This window comes from Apaloderma vittatum, unplaced genomic scaffold (assembly GCF_000703405.1).
Source record: "Apaloderma vittatum isolate BGI_N311 unplaced genomic scaffold, ASM70340v1 scaffold7891, whole genome shotgun sequence".
Taxonomy (NCBI): domain Eukaryota; kingdom Metazoa; phylum Chordata; class Aves; order Trogoniformes; family Trogonidae; genus Apaloderma; species Apaloderma vittatum.
Genome location: NW_009697325.1, coordinates 37,120 through 64,359, shown reverse-complemented (window position 1 = coordinate 64,359; position 27,240 = coordinate 37,120). Strand labels below are relative to the sequence as shown.

General features: G+C 35.9%; 1 protein-coding gene across 1 annotated transcript in view; it reads right to left on the bottom strand.

Annotated features, from left to right (window-relative positions):
* Nucleotides 1–23,167, bottom strand: part of DNAJC1 (DnaJ (Hsp40) homolog, subfamily C, member 1) — a gene marked incomplete at its 5' end in the record, with an annotated part of 64,750 nt that extends 41,583 nt beyond the window's left edge. Inside the window, 6 exons of the mRNA XM_009877595.1 lie at nt 4,563–4,653; nt 13,639–13,732; nt 14,826–14,923; nt 15,812–15,977; nt 22,223–22,269; nt 23,066–23,167. Of these exons, the coding sequence (XP_009875897.1) occupies nt 4,563–4,653; nt 13,639–13,732; nt 14,826–14,923; nt 15,812–15,977; nt 22,223–22,269; nt 23,066–23,167 (598 nt within the window). The remainder of the gene's footprint in view (nt 1–4,562; nt 4,654–13,638; nt 13,733–14,825; nt 14,924–15,811; nt 15,978–22,222; nt 22,270–23,065) is intronic.
* Nucleotides 23,168–27,240: the final 4,073 nt, after the last annotated feature.

The following is a 27,240-nucleotide window of genomic DNA, read 5'->3' as shown; positions in this document are numbered from 1 at the left end:
GCATTGCAACCCTGTATGTTAGCAGAATATTTTGCATAAAACCTGAGGCAAGTTTTGCAGGGAAAGGCATCATGCAGACTAGTTGAAACAACTAGAAAAACACACAAGCTTGCAAGTTCAAAACCCTTTCAGAAGGCCTGCCAAAACAACCAGTGAAATGGATGATACTTAGTTTGCCATAATTAGGCTTCAGAGGTAACAATTAAGTGATCAGAACATTCACACCCACGCCAACCGAAAAAGTGTGCATTATATGAATTCATTTTCTCTGAACCTGCCTGTCAGCAAATCATTACTGAGCAGGCGTCTGAACACTGCATTTTGGCAGCGATTAATACTAACCACCGTTATCCAAGGTATCTGTCAATTATTTGGAAGTAAACATAAAGTCACCTTCAGTATAGTGCTAGATTACATAAATTTGGTCAAAATGGTTTGCAGTGAAGAAAGAAGTATATGAAGAAGTAGGAATATGGACTGGCTAGTAGTCTGGAACCAATCAAATCAAAAGCTGTTCTGAAAATTACACAGTTAAGGACCTTACGCCATATCTGCAATTATGAGGGACTGTGTGTAAGGAACCTCTGATAAAAGAGCTCGTAGTTACAGTGGACGAGTGATCAGAAACAAACTATCAGAGCAACGGGAACTAAGGTAATCTGTGATTCTGTAAGCAGAACGGTAACAACAGAAGAAATGTGATTATATAATCCAAAGATGACAAACATTAGAACACATAGGGTCCAGTATTTACAGCTACATTAGAAGAACTAAATACTACAGAAAATCTACAGAAACTAAGTGTTAAAGAAGTGCTTTATGTAAAGAGACCTTACAGATAAATAAAGCCTTTTTTTAAGTGCAGAAAAATGCTATTAATGAACAACCAAAAGCTAATGATAGAGGAAGGCATACTGAAATCAGGATAACATTATATAATACTGGAATTAACTGTTTGAACAAACCATGAAGAATGGAAGGCATCTCAACATTTTCTGATCAATACTGTAACATGCATACCAAGATGCTAAAAGCTAAAGTGCATCACTGGTACAAGTCAAACAAGACGAGTCACGAGATTCAGCATTTTTCACCAATTTTTGCCTCTAAGAGTCTGAAATAAATGCATTATAATAAATGAATTAGTGATGTCTTCTATCCCTACGTTTTGTAAAACGATTAAAAAAGCTACCCAAGCTGTTTCAAGCTGTCTGGAGAGGGACAATCTCCAAGTCTAAACAAATTTAATCAAACATATTAAAGGTTTCCCTGTCACTCTGTATTTTTCATGGCAGGCACTCAGGTAAGAGATATCTTACTGTAAAGACCTATACAGAGACATAAATACCACTTTATCAAAGACCATAATGGTCCAATACAGAAATACTGCTAGTCATGCAGCCATAGGGCTAGTAACATGGCATTTCAGTTAAAGCTTGAATGATGAGGAGCAAGGAAAAAATCTCAAAAAAGTAAGTACTACTCAATATGTTTTATAACTAGAAACAAAACAGTTTCTTGTCGTGGATTGTTCCAGGTGTACATCAGGACAAGAATTCTGGATTTACAATGAAAATATGTTTGGTAACTGCGATGCCAGTGAAGAGTTCACCTGCAATATCTAGCAGGCATTATTTCTTTAAAAAGGCATATTTTAAAAAGCAATTTAAGTCTTAATATTGAAGATCAGGGAAAACAGACATAAGAACCAAAAGTAAGAGAGCTACCAGAGGTAAACAGAAAGAAAGAAAAATAGATGCGTTTTCCCCCCAAATGGGAATGGTTGAAAGAAGCACTCCATGGCAAGAAGACGAGTACTGCTGCTGCAATTTGTCTTGATAACTACTCAAACCTTGCAATTTAAGTTTAAAAACTGGCAGAGTCATCTGTCCTGACAATGTATGCCCAAAGTCTTCTTTCTCTGTTTAACAACTAATCAGTTCAGTTAATACATACTCGATTTTACATCCCATGACTATGAAGAACAAAGCTCTCTACTGTCACAGAATCATTCCCCGACGCAGGGATTACATGCATGAGTGACACTACAGGAGAGGGTAATGTTAAAATAAAGTTTATTATTGAAAGCACTTTCATTTTAAGATAAATCTTGACTTCTGGTATCTAAATGTGGAAAGATTATCAGAAAATGTAAGGCAAACAGTTTCTCTTTTTCTGCATAAAACAGCCAGTTACCTGTAATTCCTTACAAACCCACATTTCCCAGAAACATAAGGTCTCCATTATAAATTGTTTTATTTTTGTACGGTGAAGTTGCTATATTTTTACTAAGGTAGTAATGACTGTTGTGAACAGACTGAGAAGTGATAAGAACACTGCAAAAGTGCCAGAAAAATAAATCAAAATTTGCCATAATATTAATTTACCAAGAAATTACTTTTTCACACTCCTTACCAAATAGAGCACTTAAATGACATCTCAATACTGTCCTCTATTCCCTACTTCACAAATTTTATCTTTGTCCTCCAGTACCCTTCTCTGGTTTTAGTTGAAGCTGCCTACAGAATACCTAGCAGGAAAGCAATAGACAGGGTAAACTAGCAAATGGGTGATGAAAAAACAAGCACTGTAAAGCAGCTATTGCTAACCTGCATGAGATACACTTACTCAGAGAGATGGAACTGTTGTTATGAACTTGGCATTCCACAGATGGTCTCTAAAATTAAGAAGAACTGGGGCAAACAAAATGCACATTTGGTGATGTACAAACTTTCTATGCTAATTGTGAAGTAACAACAGAGAACACTATTGTGAAATGAGCAAATTTAACAGATGCTTTGCATGCAGGCTTCAGGAAAAAATGATATAAATTTTTTTGCCTACAGTAACATAGATGCATCTCTTGTTCTCCTCTGGGGAGTCTTACTTCTTTTTTTAAAAAAAGGTAACTGGCAGCTTATCCTGCTGCCCACCGATAGCACTGCAATGGCTGACCAAATTAACTCATGTCAAATTTCAAACTCTTCTAATTACAGGTGGTGACTCTCGATCCTTCCTCTCACGCCCTGCCAGCAAGCCTACCACTGGAGGGCCCGTTGCCAACCAGTGAGACTGGTGAGAGCTGGCCGCTGCTCCCAAGGGTGACACTGGATCACCCAGCAGCTGTGGGGGTCACGGGCCACGTCGCACCCCGCAGCGGGACAGGGGACAACAGGGAGGTGAGAGGTTGGGGGGAAGCGGAGGGGGAAGCATGCCAAACACGCACCTCTTGCGTGTGGGCGCTGCTGCTGGAGGGCACAGAACGAAGGGACTTGCATGAGACACCGGGCAGAGAAGAAATACTGGGAAGTTCACACGTGGTCTTTCAGTGAAACACAGCAATGTGCACGCTACGGTTTTAACAGCTTCACCCTTTCGCTTGCACTTCTGTTCTCAAAAGCTGGTCCTTTTAAAGCAGTAGTTCACAGACTGAAATGAAGAGTCTATGCCAGCTATTTCGAACAATGGCCACGCGTTACTATCTGACAATTTAACAAGTTTTTAATAACCGGAGTCAAGACCCTTTTCAAGGGCCCATTTTGTGGCAGGTATCTCAAATATAATGGCAGGCCTCCCTAACAAGCATTAAATGCACTATTTTGCTGTATTTGGCCTGGGTCCACGATGCTTACTGAGGTGCTGAACGCTATCCGTTTTTTCAAAATAGATTCAGCTGCAGATAAGTTGGGAATTATGGCTGAAACTGGATCTCTTTGCTGAATTCACAAAATTAAGCTATTTTGTAAATATAAATAATGCAGACGTATTTTAAGTGCCTAAGAGCTTATGCATGCTCAGAGCTAGTAAATTATTATAGAGCACTCGATGCACTTGTCAGAATAAAGGAACTTAAAAGCATGCACTTAAGCACAGTAAGTAAAGCAAGCATGCACATACAAACAGAGCCAAAAAACTTTTTAAATTGTTTTCAGAAGAGGGTAGATTTAATCATTGTCAAAAGCAAGTAACTAAAAGCAGAAAAGGAAAAGTCACCTATAATTATTCTGAATGCTTTATTAAGGGAAATACTCATTGCCTCCTCTGGTCTGTTATATGAGTGTAAAGATTTTAAGGCATTTATTTCAGCAATAGCATGAATCCACCTCTGTAGTCCACATCTATGCCTTTGGGAATTATCAAATTATATTCAATTTCTACCAGAAAAATCAACTCACTATACACAAAAGAATTATTAAACATATTTAAAAAAATATTTACAAAGTGAATACAAGAATGCTCAAATCACGAGAAGTCACTTCTGAAAATGTAGACTTTGAGAACTATACGTTTAAGATTTCCCCCTCCTATTAAGTTGCATTTCTAGCAAAGTATGTATTTGTCACTACAATATAAACTATCACCGGAATTTTATGCTTCCATGGAAACAAACCAGCAGCCTACTGCAAAGATAGTTACAAAATTAAAAGCTTATTTAAAGAGTAGTAAACAAATATATAAAGCATGTATTTTAAGAGATTAAAAACATGTTTGTTCATATGCATCTTCTGTAGTAAGTACATCATATTACATCTTTGTTTATTAAGACAGTGGTAAAAACTCACTCTGAAGTGTTTCAAGTTCAGCCTTAGCCAGGGCATCTTCTTTCGCCTTCATTTTTGTTTCTTTATATTCTACATATAATTGTCTGGCATCCTTTAAGAAAATGTTGCAATGGCATTAGCATCCTTATATAAACAAGTTATTGCAATGGCTCTGTTTTAAGTTCTCAATTAACCTCAAAAAAAAAAATTAAGATACATTTGTTTCCTTGAATTATAGCAATTTTCATCACAGAAAGTATTTGATTACAATGTAGAATTTTTGTGTAATAAAGGTTCAAATGTAATAATGTTGATATTACAATGATGCACAGTGACAACCTGAAAAACAAAATGGTTAAGAAAACATCTCTGATCACCACCCACAGCTTTGTAAGAGGCCATGTACCCACTTTGCTCTCATCAGCAATCTGGAAGTTCAAGGAAGAAAGAAAAGTTTTTAATTAGAGTAGTGTGTGCAGGGACAAACAAAGGCAACTGCTAGGCAGCAGTCCTCTTACTGTGAACTCATTATGGTAACACTAACTGCATGTTTCAAAATCCCGTTTATTTTTTTTTATTATTTTCTTAAATCAACTTCTACATTGCTATTTGTGTTGAAAATATATGTTAAAGTTTTCTCTCTAAAGATTAGATTCGATTCTAATCTGAAGTCTCCTCGTCAGATTTACACATAAAACTAGAAATTTCGTCACAAATCTCACAGTAAGTTACGTTATTTCCAAAATATGATGAAATAGCAATTATAGATTTGTGCTGAAAGCTTTCTAATATCAACAGATTGCTGAAGTGAGAGGTATTGCGAGTTTTCTTCCTCTCACTTTGCAGTTTCCGTACTCATTCAAGAACAATGAACCTATAATGGAAATGCTGAAATAGACAAATTATTATTTATCATTTCCAAGCATACAGAAGATTTATTGTATTACATGGCAATTATAGCATTAGATAAATCTAATTTTAGTTCTTTATAGCCAAGAATAATTTTATTCTTATTTCATTAGCAGTCCACTTCTTACATATAAAGGGGGGTTTAAATTTTAATGTAGAATGTATACTAAAACATCAGTAAATATTTTTACATTTTAACTATAGTTCCATAAATTTGAACAAAACCTGGTCTCATTAAAAACAAAATAAGACACCTTCATAAATCTTGAAAATAAAAACTGAGTTAAGCAATAATTACTGGTGCCTCTAATTGCAGAAGTCATCCAAAACACATTGGTTCCTGCAAATATACTATGACACAACTGTTCTTCTTTGCACTATACTGACATTCATACCTTCAAAGACGCTTAAAGGAGCTGGGAGAACTCAGGACCGAATAACAACCCAGCTCTGAGCAGAGCTTCGTAACACTGCAGAGACCTCTCAGGAATACGAGCCAGCACAGCTGAAGAACACCTCGGACAAACTCCTATAGAAAGTCTCTAGGTTTCATCTCCTTCCAAAATACCTCTTCTTACTCTCTGTCTGTCTATACATTTTGGTAGAGAAAACGGGAAATTACATTCCTCTGCCAGGTTTACGTAGTTTCATTTTGGGGGATGAGTAAGAGGTGGGGTTTGGCAGAATTTGGGGCTAAAAAAAAAATAAATGTGTATAGGTACGGGAGGACTACCATTATCAGCAGATACAAAGGCTTTGAGGAAATACATCCAGTTTCTATGTTAGAACACTGAATTACAAGATTAGGATCAACCCTGGTTCTCTTTTCTGTTTACAAGAAAAATGAATTCCCCACCACATATGGAAACTTTCCGTGTAGTCAGATTCAGACTATTTGCATGATTAAGACACAGAAAGAGCCACAAATGTAATGGCTGACTTGTGCTGTAAGTTTGAGACATTTGGCCTGTGTGGCATACCCGGGACTCAGACATACTGATATCCCAAAAATGCTTTTGTTTAAGGCTATGACTTCAAAATGGCTACAATTAGCCAGCATTTAAATTTAACCCATTTCACACTGAAAGCCAATATTTGATGCTAAATTCTGGTGTAAAATCCATTATTGCTTGTGGGATCTCCAGACAGCAGGCACTAGGGGGTAACTGTCAATCTCTCCAGTATGTCAATCACAGAACAATTGGAAATGTGGCTCAGATGAAAATGAGACACAATAGCTGAACAACAAAGAAAACTAGTCAGAAGCACCTAAATCAAATGTAGTAGCATTGCTTCTTTATAGATATAAAACGGATTATCACCGCAAATGCAGTAATAAGCAACTAACAAAGGCAACATTAGTCTTTTATCCTATTAATCACAGTTTATCATGGCTGATACTGTAATCACAAAAAAGAGAGACTGTACTTTGTGAAGCACACATTAAAATGTACACATAAAAAGTAAATTTAACCAAAGGGGATCCTGAAGATTTGAAAAATCAAATCCTTCCCACAAAAGCAAAAAGAAATGGCTCCACAGGTTATAAAGAGAAATTAAAAAACAGACCTGAGTAAAGATTTTAGCCACAGACACAAACTACACAAGTATTAGACCGTATAAGTCAAAAGGGAAAACAGACTGGAAAACAGCTTAAATTAGGAAGTTCTTTGAAGAAAACTTCTGCCTTAACATAAATCAGCATGTTTTCAATTTCAGCAGTATTAGCCTAAACAGGAATATTTGTTTTAAGCATGTGCAGCGTTGGTAGTACTTCAAAATAGACGTATGTGCAGATTTTTCACTTTTCAAAACTGATAAATTTAAATAGTCACTTTGCCTCAGTATAAACATTTTAGGGCCATAAAAAACACAGGCAATGCAGATACAGCCTTTTCCTATCAAATACTCCTTCTCCAAGATTGAGTAATGATTCTTCTTTTAGAGGATCTTTCTCCAAACGGCTTAAAATATATAGATTCATAGAATGTTATGGGTTGGAAGAGACCTCTAGAGATCATCCAGTCCAGTATGAAATATGTGAAATTTGTGCAAACCCAAAATTTTATACCTCATGTATACTTCACCTTCAATAATACAAATACAAAGCTTGGACCGTTAAGGAATTTCTAATTTGTTTGCGAGCTTGGGGTTTTGGTTAGGCTTTGGGGGGGGGGGGGGGGGGGGTGTATGTTTGGTTTTATTGTTTTTGTTGTTTTAAAATCAGATATAGCATTTACTCAAACTGTACCAATCCTGGAACTAAAAACTTCAGTTCTGAGTAAGACTCAGTCACTCCAGCCTCTCCTTGACTTTTGGGAAGGGTGATGAGGTTTTGCTGGTTTGTTTGCTTTGTGGGTTTTTTCTCCCTCCAGCTAATCTTCCTGGCTTTCTGGTCTACCTCAGAAATTACAGATTAGAAGAAATAAGGCAAACATTGGAAACAACTTTCTGTATTAGCCATATGTGAATTTTCATTACAGATTTTGTGATAGAACCACAAATGAAAATTACAGAAGCAGCTTCACATTTTAGTTCTCTGGGTGAGGGACTTATACATGCATCCCCTCAGAATTTACAGTTAACTTGAAACTTTCCCACAAGTATACTTAAAATCAGCATATTGAATTCACTTAATGTGCATTCATTCTTATTACATCAATCTATAAACTTAAAGATTAATATTTGTATGATGTTCTTGAACTATTTTCTGGTCTTTTTTAGTACAGTATTCTTGTGCAATTTATTAAAAAAAAAAATCTGGAGAGAAAAAGGAGTCAAAATTACTGTAACATCTGATCTTCAATTTGCTATTTCTACACAATAAAAATGCCAGCTATTATACCACAGCAAAAGCACTCTTTTGACAAGCTTATAAACTAGTAATATCGATGCATTATAATTAGAAATAATGTTAAAAAAAATTTAAACATTATGATTTATGTTTCTCTTTGGCATTTTACTCAAAGGCAAACGAGTAAATAAATAGGAATTGCATTACTTCCTCTACTATAACCAGAAAATCATTCTTTGACCTTGGAATAGTACAAGGTGTGGCGAGGCTCTTACAGCCAGCAGGCAGTGGAAGCGTGGTTCCCAAGCCTTGGACGTGACGGGTGACCAGCAGCCAGCTGAGCTACTGGCCTATCTGCGGGATATTCCACTGCCATAGCGGCGCAACAAAAGCCAAAGAAGGGGAAGCTGAGGCCAGAGCTGCAAGGCCTCCCTGTGAAGCCTCACACCGAACAGCGCTGTCAAAGGAGAGCCAGCATCGCTGCGAACACAGGAGCTGCTCTTGGAGGTACGTTCCCTTATCATGTATGCTGGGGTGTGCAGACACACCGTAAGTAACTTGGAGGAGCAGAGCAAAACTGACTGCCGCAGAACAGCAGGCAGTTAAAGGCAAATTTCCTTAGTATCTTACATTTACCTAAAACTTTTGCAGCAAAGCACATTTTGTCTCCAGAGCCTCAGACTGTATGTACCCTGTGTCAGACACTATTTTTGTTCACTTGCATACACCCGAAATACTTGTTTTACCATCAACTCTCCTCTGACCTGCTTCTAAGCTTCTAATTGACCTCAGGGTCAAGAGCTTCATCCCTAATTTGGTTCTCCCAACAGCTGCAAAATAGCAAGAAACAGAGCAAATGGGCAATCGCTTGTGCCACACATCCTGCAATTGCTCGCGCCCCACAATTTACATCAACACTGGTGCTGTACAGTAAGTTGGAGCACATCAAAACCCTGTAAAGCTGGGAATTAAGGGGATATTTAACCTTACTGACTTGAATAAATCTCTTCCAAAAAAATCTCTTTTTAAGGCATGTTATTAAATGCAATAAATCTTCTTTTAATTTCACACAATGATTTTACATAAAGTGGTACGTGAAGACAAAAACAATGCACACAAATGTTTGCTGACCTAATCAAATCTTGCTTAAAAGCTAACTTTGCCAAAGGAGATGCCCTGCTGGCAAAGCCTCTTGAGTTTAATGACACACTGCCAATCCGTTTAAGGCCAAAGCTGAACCATCTCTAAACAGGTGTTGAAATGTAATCATGGATTAAAAGAAAACCTGAGGACAAAATGCCAAGAAATTAAACACCTCTGGGTCACTAGTTTGAATCTATTCCAGGCTACTAAATCAGCTACAGTAATTACCATCTGGTAGTCTACATAAAAATAACTTACTGGCCTTTTTGTTTTAATTCACTTCATGCTACACAAAGGTCTTTATAAACAAAAGTTTCAATTGCAATTGAAAGCTTTGTTGATAATCTCACTAGGTTTTATACCCAGTGCAACCATGTTTGGAGCTTTAATGGCCTTCTCATTACTTGCGAGCCACCAGAAGTTGTTTCAACAGTTCGCTGCTGGGACGTATGCACCACACCTACACTGTTATAGAGAATAACAGAGAAGTTTCTGTCTGAAACAAACAAAAATGCTTTCTGCTTCATTGCACTGAGGATAACAGCGAACTCATAATCTAACTAATAAAAAAAAAATCTCCTAGTGCTTTGCGCTAAACGTTACCACATCAAGGTGGAAGAAAAGCAGTTGACAGCAACACCAAGAAACACTCCTATGTTTTGTTTTCTAAAGGAAATATTTTCTTAAGACTAATTAACAACACTTTTAAGACCACTTTTCTAAAGTTGTATGTCTGCATCTCCAAAGGAAAAAAAAACAAAACTAGTCAGCTGTTTTGAGAATAAACTGTGATTTACATATGACTGATCACCCACAAAACAAAAGTATCCTTAACACAACTGTGTATTCCAGATCACATTCACCATTTGAACTGAAATCCTTGCACACTACTATTTACGCTGGTTTATTTCTTTGTAAGAACAATTTTCAGTTCCAATAAGCATTTTAACTGAGTTCTGTTTCTTTTCTACTATTCTTCTTTTATTTATTTTTTAAAAAACACATCCTTCTTCCAGGTCATTTATTGAGCCTACATTATAAGAATTAGACTTGGTAATAGTCAATGTAATTTATGCTCTGCTTAATGTTTCTTTCACACTACAGATATTTGATTTATGATACATTTTATGTATTCTTTTCCGTTCACTTCTTCAATCTTGAAGACATTGTTTTCACCCCCCAAAATTTAATGAAACTAAATGTGTAGATATAAAAACCGATGTAGTCTCTCTCAAAATACAATTGTCAATGGTTTAAAAAAAAAAATCCAATCATTTTTTACTTTCTCTCATCCTCCTCTCACCCATTTTTCTTCCAGTTTCTTGACATAAAACACAGACTACAATAAAATGGCATAGGCCATCATAAGGGCATGCAAACAAAGCATTTTTCTTCAGCAAAGGCCCACCTTAATTATTTTAAGTGCCTCCTTCTGAAATCTGACATTTTGAAGGAGGAGGGGAAGTAGGAGAAAGACACTCAATTGGATAAATGAGAGCTAGCATGGGCAGAAGCTCAGCAACCTGAATCCTCAGATGGAGCTGTTGTAAGTAGAATATTCACATTAACTAATGGGGGGAAAGATGGATGCTAGATAAAAGGAATTAATACAAGAGCTGGTAAAAAGTTCAATTTGACTTCTCCTTTCGTTTTTTGGGGCGGTTTTGGGGGGTGGTTTTTTTTGAGGTGGGTTTTTTTTTTGCTGTTGTTCTTGTTTTGGTTTGGTGGTGGCTTTTTCTTTGGTCCTTTCTTTTGTGCTTTTGATGTTTTTTTTAATAAAAGTTTCCTTTGAGGAAGAGCTAGTAGTGTACATGCAGGTGGTTTTGCTTCCTTAAGTGAGGAAGCAGTTCAGCTATTTCACTCACAGGGCTTTACTGAGTGGCAGAAGCAACATTTAATCAAAAGTACTGCTAAATCCTACCCTCTTCTGTCCCAGACAGGGTTCATTTAAATACGGAAGCAGTTTCAGAAGTTACCTACAATCCAGTAGTTGCAGATGAATGACAGCCAACTTTGAAAATAATTTGTTGCCTCTTAAATGATTGAAGAAATCATTTAGATTAACTCAATAAACCACTAAAATCCTTATGTTAACCACTGTAACACCTCCCCAAATAATTTGCATATGTAACTAGCACATCTACCACTACTCCGTATCTCCAGGAGTCTTAACTTCTAGATAAGCTGCCCTAGTGATTATAATTAAACTAAGAGCCTGAAATACTCTGAAATCTCAAGTCTCTGTTAGCCTGTTATTCAAGAGAAAAGCACTTATATTCAAAATAGCATCTCTGTACCAGGGTATAATCTTGTAATTACAGCTACTTTTTGTTACATGTTAACTGCAATTAAGGTAGAACTTGCTCAAGCCTTTAATACAACTCAGAAAGAGCCCAGAGGTGTCTGTCCAGCTAGCTACGACATAAAAGGTATCCTTTGAGATGTCGTTTTGGAAAACATCTCCAACATGAGGTCACTGCTGCTCTCAGGAAAACATAATACTTAAGTATGGTTAACTAATAAGCTACAGTAATTTATTTCAGTTACCTGAAGTCCTTAATATTCTTAATATTGAAGGTTACTTGGATTTTATTGCATTTTAAGTTATATAATTGCCATAATCTTAAACAATAACACAAAACCCTAAACCCTGGAATTAAGCAGAAGTGTAATTTACATATGGAGCAATTTATTCCAGAACCCCATCTCTTCCCTTCCTCCTTGCTCCAAAGCCTTCTTGCTCTCAACTCCTCTACATCACACGTTCCCTGACACCAAGCCCTGGCTTGCTGGTCTCCAATTTTCCATGAGTTATTGGATAGCTTTTTTTTTTCCCCCCACTATCATTAATTTAATAGATTTAAAATCCACAGCAAGAGGTATTGGCTAGGTGTCTACAAAGTGCAAAACATCACTTTCATGGTATTCTGCCTGTTGTGGCAGACAGAGGAGCTGCTTTCTGAACAGTAAATCTGAAACCTGTTACATTAAGATAGTCTGATAAGAAGCCAAAGTCATAAAAAAGAGAAAATTACAGTTCAGAAAGACTGTAAGAAGTCCTAATTTAAAATTCTTTATGAATCATACTACATTCTGTAATATTTTGAATGTTTAGCAATTAAGGCAAAAGGGAAAATATTATCATTATGAAGAAAGTTTCAAAAATGCAGCAACAGCAACTGCTGAACTTAAGTCTTTCTATCTGACCCACCTCAATGAGGGATGAACGTCAAAGCTTAATTTGGACACGATAGTTGACTAATTAAGCAGCATAATTTTTGCTTTAAAAACTTGCAAAAAGAAAGGTTCTGATGAAACTTTTACAAGAGGATGAGATATTAACTTTTAGATCTCTTTGTAGGAAAAGTTAAAGGCTATAAAAACAGATGCTGAAAGACTGGACTTCATTGTATTTATAACTTTTACAAGCGTTTGCTAACTTGAACACAGAAATTGAGCACTGATGCCATTTATACTATTTATGCTTCAGAATTAATACTCATTATCTCTGTAAACTGAAAAAAATCCACTTTGTGTTCCCTGATACATCTTCATTCACAGTGACAAGGGTATTAAAACCAATTGGGCGTATTCAAGAGAAATGAAAAGAAAGACCATGTGATATTAAAAAAGTTATTCTAATAATTGATCTGTCAATACAGTGACTGAGTATCAGTTAAATTTTACAGTTTACAGTCTTAGATTATAAAAACACAACTGCGGGCAAGTCTACCATGTTTCTGTTTATAAATTACAACCATGCCTTGGTTACTTTACCTTCGTAATTTCATGAATCAATTTATATCATTATCCAGTGACTTTAGAAAAAACAAAATCAAAAGAAGTAATTTCACTGTTCCTCCAAATTTAAATGACAATTATATTTGCTATGAAAACGTAGCATTTGCCTATTTGAGATAAAAATACTTTTGTTAACAGATCACTAAAAGACACTGTTATTTCTAATCAGATGTATATATATCACCCCTCTCCCATCACTAATTCTTTTAGTTTTGCCTAGAATCCCTTAGCACCTTAAATCTATTTAATACATATATTTAAAATATATTCATATTTTGATGAAATTAGGATATTAAACTTGTCTCCAAATAGCGATTTTGTATATGTGTATATAAATATACGGTATGTCCTTGAGCCAAAAAAATTTAGTAGAACTGCTATACATCTGATTATGCATAACAACACTGTCAAGAAAAATTAAGTACTATAACTTAAAATCACTACTATTACCTGGAATAGCTGAGGTAAAGCTTTCACAGTGAGACAGAACCATATTCCCAGCTTGCATGGAAGCAAGTCATGCCACTGTGGTTTCTCCAGTACTCTGCAGTCAAATAAAACTGTAAGTTTTCATCACAGCCACACAATCTCAAAGAACTTTCCCATTATTCTTCAAGTTGGTTAGCACTTGTCAACTCCTTTAAAAAAATGTGTAACTACATGAGATTAAAGACATATTTTCAAAATATGTAACAGCTAACATTATTGCTGTATTTTAATCTTTTAAAAAGGTCTTTTCTTCAACAAAATAAATTCGTAAGCACATAATCACTTCAGTTCAAAAAAAAAAACAACAATAAAAAACCCCACAAAAAAACCAGAAAACCCTGAAGCCTCAACCAAGTGTTCACAAGTGCTGACAACCAGATATGAAGACTGTAGCATAAACAAAACAATACATAAAAATTAATGTCATTTGCAGTTCACTGGAGCATTACTCACTGATGTCATCAGGAAAGACGACAGGCAGAATGGTCTCTGATCTCCATCCTGCATTGATCCAGTTCATGCCCCTGCTGTGTGAACTATTTAAACCCTTTATTTCTTTCTATGAATCAATAGAAGAAATGGTGGTATCTTTTGGAGTGTAGTGAAAGTCACTATTTCCCGATGTGTTTCTTAACAAACAATGGTGTTAGAAGCCTCCACCAACACACTTGGTTTTGCATTAATCAGATAAAAAGCATTAAATGAGACAAGCAATAAAACCCCATAAAAACTCCTTGCTTTGCATGCTAACAAACTAAGCTTAAATAAAATGAAATTTGTTAACTTTGATCAAAAGCAAAAACCTTTAACGATGGAAAAAAATGCAAATCTTCTAAAATCAACTCATAGAAGTAATGCACCTATATAAGCCAGACACCATTAATTCAGCCTCCATCTTTCAATTATTGTTCATCTGCTGAATAAACACCACACATTTATTCACAAATCAAAACCTGAAAACGCATCTAGACTAGCACACTTTACATCAGTAACGGCTGTTACTACAGTATTTTTCTCATAAAATATTTCAAAGATGCAAGGAGAAAACAACAGAACTAAAGCAGTCACCGACAGGTTTTTTTGGTTTGGTGTTTTGTTTGTTTGGTTGGTTTTTTTACAATCTGGAACACAAGACAGTTTCTTCCCACCTTTCATTTTTGTCTAGAGCAGCAAGTTTAGCTTCATCTGTACTTCTGCCTCCTGTTTTTTTCTTCTTCTCTCTCTTTTTTCTGCTAAGCAGTTCATCCTTGATGGAGAAAGAACTACGGTTACAGGTCATCATTAACATGTAAACCACAAATGTTACTGGGACTCTTCTGTGAAGGGTAAACAGTAGAGTAGCATTTATGCAAATGTATCGAGGGGTCCTACATGATTAAGTAAAATGATCTATCTTAACAATAACTGTTGCCATGGTATCCAGTCTTTAAACACACATGAAGTCCAGTTCTGTCACTCATGTGTATCTCCATAGCAATCAAAGTTTTCTAAGAGGAGAAAGCATTCAACTCGCCTCCTTTCTCATTCATCAACTTCAATAATGCAGTGGAAAATAATAAAAAAAAATAGTAAATAGATGCTAATATATGAATATTTTCCCAGTTATGTTTAGGTTTTTCTCTAGCCTTCTAAGTGCAACAGATTTTCATATGACAAAAATAATTAAAAAATAATGTGGTTTTTATACTGCTTACTAATGCCTATCCTGTTTACAAAAACCCAAAACAAAAAAAGCATCTAGCTAAGAATAAAAGCAAAGCAAGTATGACTTTAAAATGAATAAAACCTGTTTATTTTTAAACAGCATTTAGGAGAACCGCAGACACAACTACAGCAGCATATGATTCCGTGTCAACATCACAGAAGAGTTTTTATTCTTCTTCCTTCCATTAAAAACCAAAGAACCATCTCTTGCTATTTATTACCAAATCTAGAAAAAATATGTCCTTTTAGATATGTTGAATATCTCAATCTATAATGAGACTATTTTAAGTACAACCATTTTAAAATGCAAGAAATTCAAAATGGGAGAAGAGGTAGAAATCTCTATAATATGCAAACTTCTTCAGGAAATTCAATACTAATAATTCAATACTAATAACTGAAGCAAGTTTGATTTATTACCAATACTTACCAGCTGTTTTTCCAGGTAGATTGACCAAACCACAGCATAATGACCCACTGTGAGTATAATGAACAAGAGTAATGCCAGCTCAGCATTGCTCATTTTTCTCACCCGCCTGTAGTAGAATACAGGCTGTCGCCAATCTGGTAGTCCATTGATCAGAATATCATCATACCTAGAGTAGTAAATATAACAGGCTTTCATGGAGAGCTAAAAATTAAATAAGCCAAACCACCCAATTATAAAACAAAACAAATGATAATCCACAGACTGCTTGAATAATACATATGAAAGATCATTTAGGAATTTCTCTTTTAATAGTGCAATGCCTTGGTTAGACAGCTGTGAGCCTTGCATCTGGAAATAAACAATCCAAAACCAAATGCTGGGGAAATGTATCTAGTCTTTTGCAAGGGGAAAAAGACTCAGACCAAAACAAAAAACCCACCGCAGTTCGATTGCTCCCATAACGCCCCCACATTGAGTTCATTCACTTCTGAAATAACAGGCTTTGGAAATGTACAAGTGTTCTACCTGCGTAGTAACCAGTGGACAAGTCTTCACGACAGAAGTAAATAACAAGCAACAAACTACTAAATAGGTAGTGAAAAATAAAAGCCTCAAACACTAGAAACCTCTTTTACAAATTAAAAGCACAAGTGCTGGGGGGAGGGGAGAAGTATCTTTGCACTTTTTTTGTCCTTTAATAGCACGATATCCATGAAGTAAAAATGCTGCCAGACTTAACATCCATTCTGTGTCAGACAGGAATTTAAGTTAAAGGCTTGATTTTGATGTTAGAAAACAAAGTTCACCCCAGCTAGATGGTTTTGATTTTCTATTTGAAAAGCTGTCTCCAAAATCAATCTATTTTAAAACTGTTTAATTTTACTAATGCTACTGACTGTACAGAAACCATTTTATGATAACTTGTCGTTTTTTCTTCACATAAATGTCTCAAAATATCTTAGTACGTCTGGGGGCTTTTATTTACAGTATGTTATCATCGATTTAAAAATAAACCACAGACATGCAAACCAGATTTTTCTATTTGTTAACTGCTCTGAGTAAAGTTTTAAACAAAAATCTCCACAGTAAACTCAAAAACCTGTATGTTCAAGATGCACAACCTGTTAATCTGAAACTGAACACAACTCATTACACATTCTAATCACAGTGCTTCCAGAATTAAATCTGCACTGAAAGGCCTAATTTGGTGCAACACATTGACCAAAATATTTTAATTAAAAATATTCTGAGTTAGTTGCAGGCCTAATTACAGGAATAGAAATAGGGCCTATATTGTCATGCAGGTCAGTAGAACTCAGTAGTAGGTTTTTCTCAAGTAAATTGACCGATCCAGGAATAATAGCGCAGCTGCTAAACTGCCAGTCTTGACATGTAAATCAATTTAAATGCAACAACTGCACTAGCTACTTTGATAGTTATTAAATTGATACCTTGGAGATGTACTAAAAAAATTTCCACAGGCAAATTCATTTTTTAAGCAGAAAAAGAGGCATTGGTTTTCTATTAAAATATATACTATAATTCAGCACATATAGAAAAGCTGACTTCTGATAAAGTATTTGTTCAAGTTGACACTGTTATTTCTATGCAAAAAATTGAACACTTCAGGATTGAACAGCGTTCTGAATGCTACCAGAAGTAAAATTCGCATTACAAAATTCACCTTCCATGACAATTACAAGAATACTAAGATTAATATCCATTATTGAAAAACTTGAAGTAGTAAGTTTTTTCTTTTCCCAGTAAGTCAGAATGAATTAACTACTGATGCCTTAAAACAAACTGTTCAGAAAAACTGCTTAGGATGTTATTTTAAAACTAAAACTTTTACTTAAATCTTAAACAAAAAGTAGAATTTTAGTATTTCAAAAATAATAATAATGCTTTTCCTAAACATTTCATTGTTAGAACGCAGGAAAATATTTTAGAAACAGAACCATTTCTAAACAAATTAGGTTGATAACAAGACCTTTGCAAAAAATGTTCTCCCATTGAAATCTTCAGAGAAATACAAGTAGATTCAATAAAGATTCTTTTTTTAATACTCCTACACATTTCTCAAGTATTTGCATTTTTTATAGACTAAAGCTTGTTAAATGATGTGCTGAAAACGTGGCTACTGATTAAACAAGGTCTATACAAGCTAATGGTAACAATACAGCGATACACAAAACAAGATTGCGAACTAAGGTTTGGCAGCCATGTTCTACTATAAATTATCTGTTAAGAAAAAATAAATTGAGACAGCAGAGTCTCCTGCATTAAACACTTTAAACAGCACTCTGTGTTTACCGGGCTATGTCCGCTGTTCTGAACAACAGTCTCCAAGGATTAAGCCTCAGAATCAATGCTCTATTGATTTTACTATCAATGAGCATTATGGCTCACACGACTGGCCATTTTAAGGGAAGATAGCTTCTATTATAACCCACTTTTTAGAATATATACTGTTAAAAGATAAATCACTGCTTTCAATAGTAATTAAGCTCTGTAGTTGAAAAATAAAGATATCAGTGATTTTTAGGTTTTTAACTGGAAAATGATCCTACTGAAACTCAGAAGCTTCCCATACTTTTAAAATCTTGATTTCCAAATTTAGGACGTGGTGCAATAAAAAGCAAATTTCACATTACAGAATTTCTCTATCGAAACCTTATCTATGAAAGACAGTTAAGCCATGTGCATCAAGAACTATCCTCAATATTTAATTACAAGTCCTTGTTCTTTTGGCAACCTATATTAATTGTTATCCTATGGTAAGGAAAAAAAAAAAAAGGCAAGCTAAAATGAAAAGATAAATCCAGAGTATTTTTTCCTCAGATATATGTACACGGAACGCAGGAAATCTTTGACATATGTGTATGCCTGCCAGTTTTCTCTGAAACGAAGCAGTCAGCAAGTAAAAAACCCCACAGCACCAGTACAGAAACAAAAGACAAAAATTCCTCATTTATAACATAGATTGAACCTTCATCTTAAAACTCAGTGTTCTGTACAAGACTTGTTACTCTTGTACGAACAAGTAACTAACTGCAAAATCATTAGAATTTCATTCTTCTGTAAAGTTTCATGAAACAGTTTTTGGAGCTCTTTGTAGAATCAGGTACATTGCAAAAAACAAAATCCATTAACTGTAGCAGCTAATTACAGTATCATCCATTTTAATGTAATTATAATTTACTTTTTCCTTTAAGAGAGCTACGGCATTTCATATTTCAAATAATTTCACAGTTATGATATACTATAACCTTGAATTAATGAGACCTATTCTGAACTACATGAACTGGTGGGTTTTTTGGGGGGGGGCCTTTTTTCCTCAAGCTGTCAAAGGCATCCAGCGCAACATCAGCCAGAACAATTTATACCTATGAATACAGACATTTAATTATAATGAGAGCTAAGATAAACACCTTTCCTACTCTAAACAAGTATATCTTGATTCCTTTGCAAACGCTTCCTGTAATCAAGCCCACATTGTTACAGAGGATAAGACTGGTATAGGTACAAAAAAGCTCCTTACAATGGTAACAAACAATGAAATTAAAATCTGCAATTTTTGCCTAATTACAATTAATAGAAGTGTGTAAAACTATCTACTTCTTCATAAATTAAAAATAATCAAAGGCTAATAAAATTTATCATTGCCAAGCTGATTTACCAATAAATGCCCTAAAGTAAAGTGTATTTCAGGAAACACAGCCATCTCTACCAACCCTCAAGACAAACTTCTCTCACACAAACTGCAGTATGTACAAAAAAAAAAAAAATACTACCTTCTGCTGCATGTATGTTTAATTTAATGATAAATGTTGCTACACTAAAAAACTGCATGTATGTTTAATGTTAGAATACTAGAATGTGTTAATTACATTAAATATCAGTCAAAGCACATAAGAGAAAAGTACTAACTTGGTAATATCACTATGTTGTGTTGTACTACTCATAATATCTGTGCACTTCATAAGCAACTATATAACTTTCTCAAAAAGCAAACCACATTTTAATTATAAAGCTTTGTGTTATAATTGTCAATAGAGCAATTATGACAACATAGAATATAAGGGCTTCTGCCATCAGATAAAGTAAAATTTCACCGATAAAAATTAAAATACAAAGGCTTTAGAAAAACAACTACATATATCTGGCCAACAGATCTGCCTTTTTAAAACACTGTTTCTGTACATGCACAGAAACAATTAACACCTCTGACATACAAGGCATGGAAGAAGGGTGTAATTAGACCCAGTTTTATTGTTTCATAACGAGTTAATCGCTCAGCGCAGGAACTTCTTCCTGTCTTTGCTGGTTCCACTCTGCGTATTCAGACCAAGACTGGTGCTGGATCACATCACTTCTGAGATGAGCAGTTAAGGGGCAGGTACAGCTGACCTCACCATGCAGATGCCTGCTGCTCCCTCTTCTCAGGGTGATGTAATCCTGTGCCCCAAACCATTTAGGTGTCTGGTTGTGAAGGGTTTCCCAGCTAAACCGCCAGAATTCCTCACCAATTAACTTAGAAGAAAGAGAACTAATTTCCACCTCATCTCATCAGGTTTCTTGAGTTACTTCAGATACAGAAAACTACCACACTGCCATGGGACGGGAAAGAAAAAATAATCTGTCAGAAAGCCTTGCTACAAGCAGACTCAAATAAGTATCTCTGGAATCAGGATAAAACTAAGTTCACAGACCCCAAGAGACAAAGGGTGCAGCACAGTTTCTCCGCAGCACATAGGCATGACAGTAAACTTTGAGCCTTTTCCACAAGGGCCATCACCTCACACAACGTGTGGGAAAGTTATGTCCCCTTTCCTTTGCTGTAGGGTTGGAAGAAACCCAGGAGTTACGTTACAACAGAAACAACATTAGAGGGGGAGCAGCTCCTCCACGCTTACTTACAGGAAATAGGACAGACCACCCTCCATTTACAAGCTCAAGCGAGAGTTTATCATTAGACTGTGTAATAAACATGATCAATAAAGTTTTTCAAAGCAATGAGACCATATAGCTCTGCTACCCTACATGTTCTTTCTAAACTCTGCATATTATTTCCAGAAAATTCTCTGAAGGTAAACACTATTTAATTCAGTACACTCTTTTTAATCAACTCTACAAGCACTATCAACCATACCTCCACACTGGAGGTCAAGTACAAAATAAGTTGTTGCCAATAAAATCAATCTAAGCTAGAACAATCTACTGCTGCTTTAACTTCTCATTTGTAATCACCATGGTGCAATAATTAACAATATTCTTACAAACCAGTTGGGTAAGTTAGTCACATTTGTAACATATATAAGGCTTAAAAATGTTATTTGTACAAGCTACGGCATCACACTTCCACGCAAAAAGCTGCTATTACAGCTCCAAGGAAATTCCTAGAAGTTCCATGCCAGAATTAAGTTCCAGAGAGGCAATGTCACAAAGTGTATGTAAACAATGCTATAAACAAAAAGGTGGGAGAGGTTTGGGGATAACACACCTTTTACCACTTAACTGATAATTTTATTTAAACTCTCCTTAAGCAGAACTTCACAATGAAATTCTCTTCTGAAAGGTGAAATAAACAAGTGAAATAGAAATTTCCAAAATACTTCTGTGAAGTACCTTTTCATGACACTTCAAGAGAGGATTATCAAAAAGTAGATAATCTGTACTATAAAACCTGGACTCCTGCCAGGACATCTACAAAGCCAAAAACCTTTCAAGAAATGTCTCACAAAGCCCTGTTTAAACACTTGTGAGCCAAAAGATGATTTACTAAATCTCCAACCCACAAGCAAAACTCTTTCAGTGTCCCAGTTTTCCTGATAATCATTAGTTTAAATGGTTGTCCATGCAAAAGAGAAAAAAAAAAGGTTTCAAAACAGTCTTCCAGAAAGCCAATCAGCTCCAGATTTTCAGTTCTTAATCCTATCACCTTCAGATACTGCTGAACTTGCTCCTGAAGCAGTAAGGACAACTATCATTTATTTTTTAAAATTATACTGTGTGTGTCAAAGTTTGCAGCATTATGGATAATACGTCTGAAAGAAAAGACGAACTAAGAAATAGAAAACAATGTTGAAGACCACACACACTGGAAATGATCCCTGAATATCATGCAACAAACCTCTTTTTAATATAGTGAGACACGACTGTCAGTTGAATCTGCTAAAAAAAACAGCTAGCTTTTAAAGGTTTTTCAAATACTGGTTTTAAAAGAAAACAGTGTATCACACAAAAATACACACCAGCTTCCCCTTTGAGCCACATACAATTTTTAATTAAACAGCTACATTGGAATTACAAATTATTAAATTACGCAAAAAACATCTGAAGCATTACAATTAAGTCAAATGTATCACTGGCATGAATGTTTTATTTAAGAAGCTGTGCAAATTAACTCACCTCTGCCTCCTTTCCTCGTCCTTTAAAACTTCATAGATGGCCACCAACTAAAACAAAAACAGCAAAAGAAAAAAAAAACCCACACAAGAGTTTATTTCAGACTTCAGGATTGATATCATGAAGCTTAAATAGAAGTATCATAGTTTACATTTGCCCACTGATGACCTTCGTTACTTCTCCCTACAACACTAAGAAGCAATCTCAGTAGGCAATAGAAAGAGTAACATGTTCATATACAAAGTGGCATCAGAGACAAACAGGCAACTCCTACAGAAGACTTTTTTTTCCCTCCTGACATCTGCCATGTTAAGTCTTGTCTCAGTTACACCTCAAAAATAAAAGGCAATATTTGTTTCATCCTAAAGATCTTACTGAAGTAGCCTGCATTAAGTCACCAGAAGTATACTTTTAAGGGTAGAGCTAACTACAACGGTCTCATGGTTTGTAAAGATTCAAAAGGGAAAAATTCAAAAACTAATTATTTTCATGAAATTATGCCTACACATGACTTGCACTTCAAACCAATCAGAAATTTTCCCTGCTGCTTTTGAAAAGACTATAACAAGTCTTACATAAAGTGCAAAATATATTTTCTTCCTAAGAGTGTAAGTCTAAGTATTATGTTCAAGTCATGTTTAATATACAGGTAAATACTGAGTTATTCAAAAAGTTAATTCAAAAAAAGTATACTTGTTTTTAATCTAGCTACATCAGGAAAAATGCAATTCAACATTCAACTTAGTAATTTCAAAGGTGCACCACTGTTCTTACTGAAACAACATCATCATAAAAAATTCTGATTCTATTTTCCGTAAAATTTGTATTGCCACACATTGCACTTACTTGCCTAAACTGTGTTTCTGCATTTTCATCTTTATTCTTGTCTGGGTGTAAAACCAGTGAAAGCTTTCGATACGCCTTCCGAACGTCTGCAGATGAAGCATCCTGAAAAAAGGCCAGGGGTGGGGGGAGCAAAAGAAAGAGCAAACTGTCAGAAAGCAATTCCCAGACCTTCCTTAAGATGTGAAGACAGGAACTAAGTGCAGGAACCAAGGCAAAGGCAACCGAACTGGAGACATGTAACAGCCACACCGTGTCACAGGGCCGTCATTTGATGGAGCAGGCATTCAGTTTACTCCATCTTCCACCTGAACTTCCCTCATCACCACAACCCCGGTACGACGCTATTTACCAAAACTTCCAAACACTTTCTTGCTTAAATACTAACCCGCACACTTTCTGCGCCATTTAAAAATTCAAATAAAAACTGAAAATCGGTGCATCTGTGTATCTTCAAGACAGAGGTAATTTCAGCAAATTATCATGCTCAATTTCCGAAATTCGGGACTTGCTATGAACTCTTCCCTTATTAATATTTACATGTAATTCACCACTAATAGGACTTCCATTCAACTTCAGCTTCACCATCTCTAAAGATTCGTATTTTTCTAAAGTAGCTTCAAATTACAGTCTTGAAGCTACACCATAGCACTGACATCAATCTATACCTTCATCCTTATAAGAACTGCACACATTTTAGGATAAAAAATAAAACTAAGAATGTAAACGCATCAGTGATGTACCAACTTAGCTGCACAATGCACAGATTTCCGAATTAATGACTGCTATTCAGTACATGCTATAAAGATATCCAGAAATGGAAGACTGAAAGTTGCATTATATAGTATATAGGTGCTACACTCACCAAAAGATCCACAAATGATCACATTTAAACAGAAGTACCCGTATTCTATTACTAACATGTTCAAGGCAACACTTTAGAAATCAAATGTTTATCTGACAATTTTTATTTCTTGATTTTTTATATATTATTCCCCAGTATATTCTCTCTCTAAAAACCATAGTGTCGATAGGGATTAAAAAATACCAAAACCTGGATCTGAATTAGCTGTGAGAGGAACAGAGTTGAAATAAGATAATAATTAATGCAATACTATAATTAGTCTGTCAGGCTTTATTACAAATCATTATTTTCATTTAAAAATTTCCACTTTTATAACATAAGGCTACAATAATGCTATATACAAGTTCAGGCCAGTAGTGAATATTAGAGAAAGACTGGAGGAGGGAAAGGAGAAAAGGATAAAGTGGGGGAAAATGCAGAATTTGAAAAAAATTCAGCTGTGAAACTATGTTTCAAGGAATCTAGTATTATCCCTAATGCAAGACCAAGATTTCCATAGTCTCTTGTCTGTAAAAGGAAGGTACCGAAAAGACCACATATGCATTTTTCCTTTTTTAAATTTTACAATAGCTACTTCTAAGGCATGTGCGCACCAAAGCAGAATTCCTCTGGTTAAGTACCTGCTTGCTTCCAGCTTGACTACTGCCCGCGAGTTGTTTCATATTGCCATTGTTCTATAGGTTTATTTTTAACTCCTGGTTAAGGGGAAGGAAGAGACAGTGACTAAATATCTATTCTGAGCACAAAGAAACACTAAATTCTTGAGAGGTAGACTTAATAGAATTATATGACATAAATGCAAAAATGCCAAGTAAATGTATCTTTTAAAAATCAGAAAATGAGACCTCAATAAACTCAAGAAATTACTACCTTCAGACAACGTAGCTGGGAAAAAAACCAAAGCTTAGTCCTTCTCTAGAACACATTCAAATGTGCTTGGTATTATTTTTGCAACACTCCTCATGAGCAGTTAAAAGCCTGAAAAAACACATTAAAGGGATATCCCACAGTATTCTTCCAATTATTCCAAATAACAAACAAGAACAAAAAAAGTTAGTGTTTTCAGTTGTGTCTGAACAATTTACACTTTAGTTTTATTTGGAAGCAGCGTGATTATTTGCACAGATGATCAGAGGACATTCACTTCATGCTTAAGCAAAGCAAGATCTCCCAAGTCATCTCTGAAAGAATAAAGTTGCTTAAATATTTATGTTGAAACAAAAATTTGTAAATTTACAACAATAGATTGTTCACCTCAGTTTTCAGAAATAATTCAGAGACTGTATAGATTCCCCTCATCTACCAACCCTGTCAACCACTTAATAAACAATGCAGGTTTGTCTTCAAAACAAAATATAACATTTCAACACTAGTACAGAAAATTAAAAATCAGGAAAGCTTACTAGTCATTATTTTAGCTAAACCATGGAAGCAAAGTTTACGAACGTATCAACTAACTGTAATTAAGCCCCTATGAAAGGTTGAAAAGGGGACAATAATACCAGCAAGTAATTAAATATGAGATGTTGCTGTAAATTATTTAATTACAACTGGTCCATATAAATTTCTAAAGTAACAAGTCTGCCTGCTAAGCAATTCTTCACAACATGGTAAAACAACACAGGAAAATGTATGTTCCAAACATTTTGCTAATTAATGCTACCTATGGGTAATGTCAGGCATCTTTGGGCAAGGTTCCAGATCCTCTGAGAGATGCCCTGAAAAAAGTGGTTGTTTCTCATTGCTACAGAACTTCCTAACGGTGTATGACTCTAAATAAGCTACAAAGAATGATTATTTTTAAACTAATAAAGAAGCATCTACCGTACTGACGTCAGCTGTTCCAAGAGACTGTCATTTATAGTTAACTGACTCTGTTGGCCACATCTCCGTAAAGGCTGAGCAGCAAAGCACTGAATTAAGAGTCACTGTTTTCTACAGACAAAGAATATTATTTTACATATTGAAGCAGAAGTCAAAAGATTAGAGAAAGCCATGACCACACTAAGGTTTTGTTTGTTTTAAAGAAAAAACTCAGAAGACATGTTGAATGGCTTCGTTTACAATTCAGAAATCTAAATCTCCGTTACATCTAAGGAAGGCAAAATAAAATCTGTAAAGGCCTATCAGCTAATAGCAGAAGAAGCTGGCAACGGTACAGTCAGTGCATTCAATCACTCCTTCAACGCCATGCTTCAGGTTGGCAAGTTTTGCCCCAATTAAGGCAAATGAGCCTGTCGCACTGTCTCCCTCATGTGGATACAAATACCTAAAGCATCACCTTATTTCCTGATAACTAGCTTTTCAAAGCAATATTGTCCCATCGTATTTCCCCAGTTGAACATCTCTTCATTACACATACATTTCCAGTTAACAGCTCTCACAAACTGAGAGCACCTCCCACGGCAGCAGCAGCACACACTTCCACATGCAGCATCTAAGTCCACTTTCACAAGTCACATCTGTTTAAGAGGAAAAAAAAAAGGCAACACTCCATCACATATATTTTGAAAAAGAGAACATAAGGACTTCTATTAAAAGACTTATAGAGATAACAGAAAATGAATGCTCTAAGCTGCTTGAGGTTCATCAAGTTCTAAGTACAAGGTCCCGCACCTGGGTCAGGCCAATCCCAGGCATAAATACAAACTGGGCACAGAGTGGGTTGAGAGCAGCCCTGAAGAGAAGGACTTGGGGGTACTGATAGATGAGAAGGTCAACATGAGCCGGTAGGGGTCTCATGCAGACCAGAAGGCCAACGGTGTCCTGGGATGTATCAAGAGGAGTGTGGCCAGCAGATTAAGAGAGGTGATTCTTCCCCTTTACTCTGTTCTTGTGAGAACCTACTTCGAACACTGCGTCCAGTTCCGGTGTCCCCATCATAAGAGGGATATGGAACAAGTTGGAAGAGGGAATATGGAATGAGTTGGATATGGAACGAGGTGGAACAAGTTCGGAGGAGGGCCACAAAGATGATCCAGGGGCTGGAGCCCCTCTGCTACGAGGACAGGCTGAGGGAGCTGGGATTGTTCAGCCTGGAGAGAAGAGAAGACTCCGGGAGGACCTTATAACTGCCTTCCAATACCTGAAGGGAACCCACAAGGAAGGCTGGGGAGGGACTTTCTACAAGAGTGTCCACTGATAGGACAAGGGGAAATGGATTTAAATTGAAGGAGAATAGGTTTAGATTGAATCTTAGGAAGAAATTCTTCAGTACAAGGAATAGATTGCCCAGAGAGGCTGTGGATGCCCCCTCCCTGGAGATGTTCAAGGCCACGTTGGATGAGGCCTTGAGTAACCTGGTCTAGTTGAG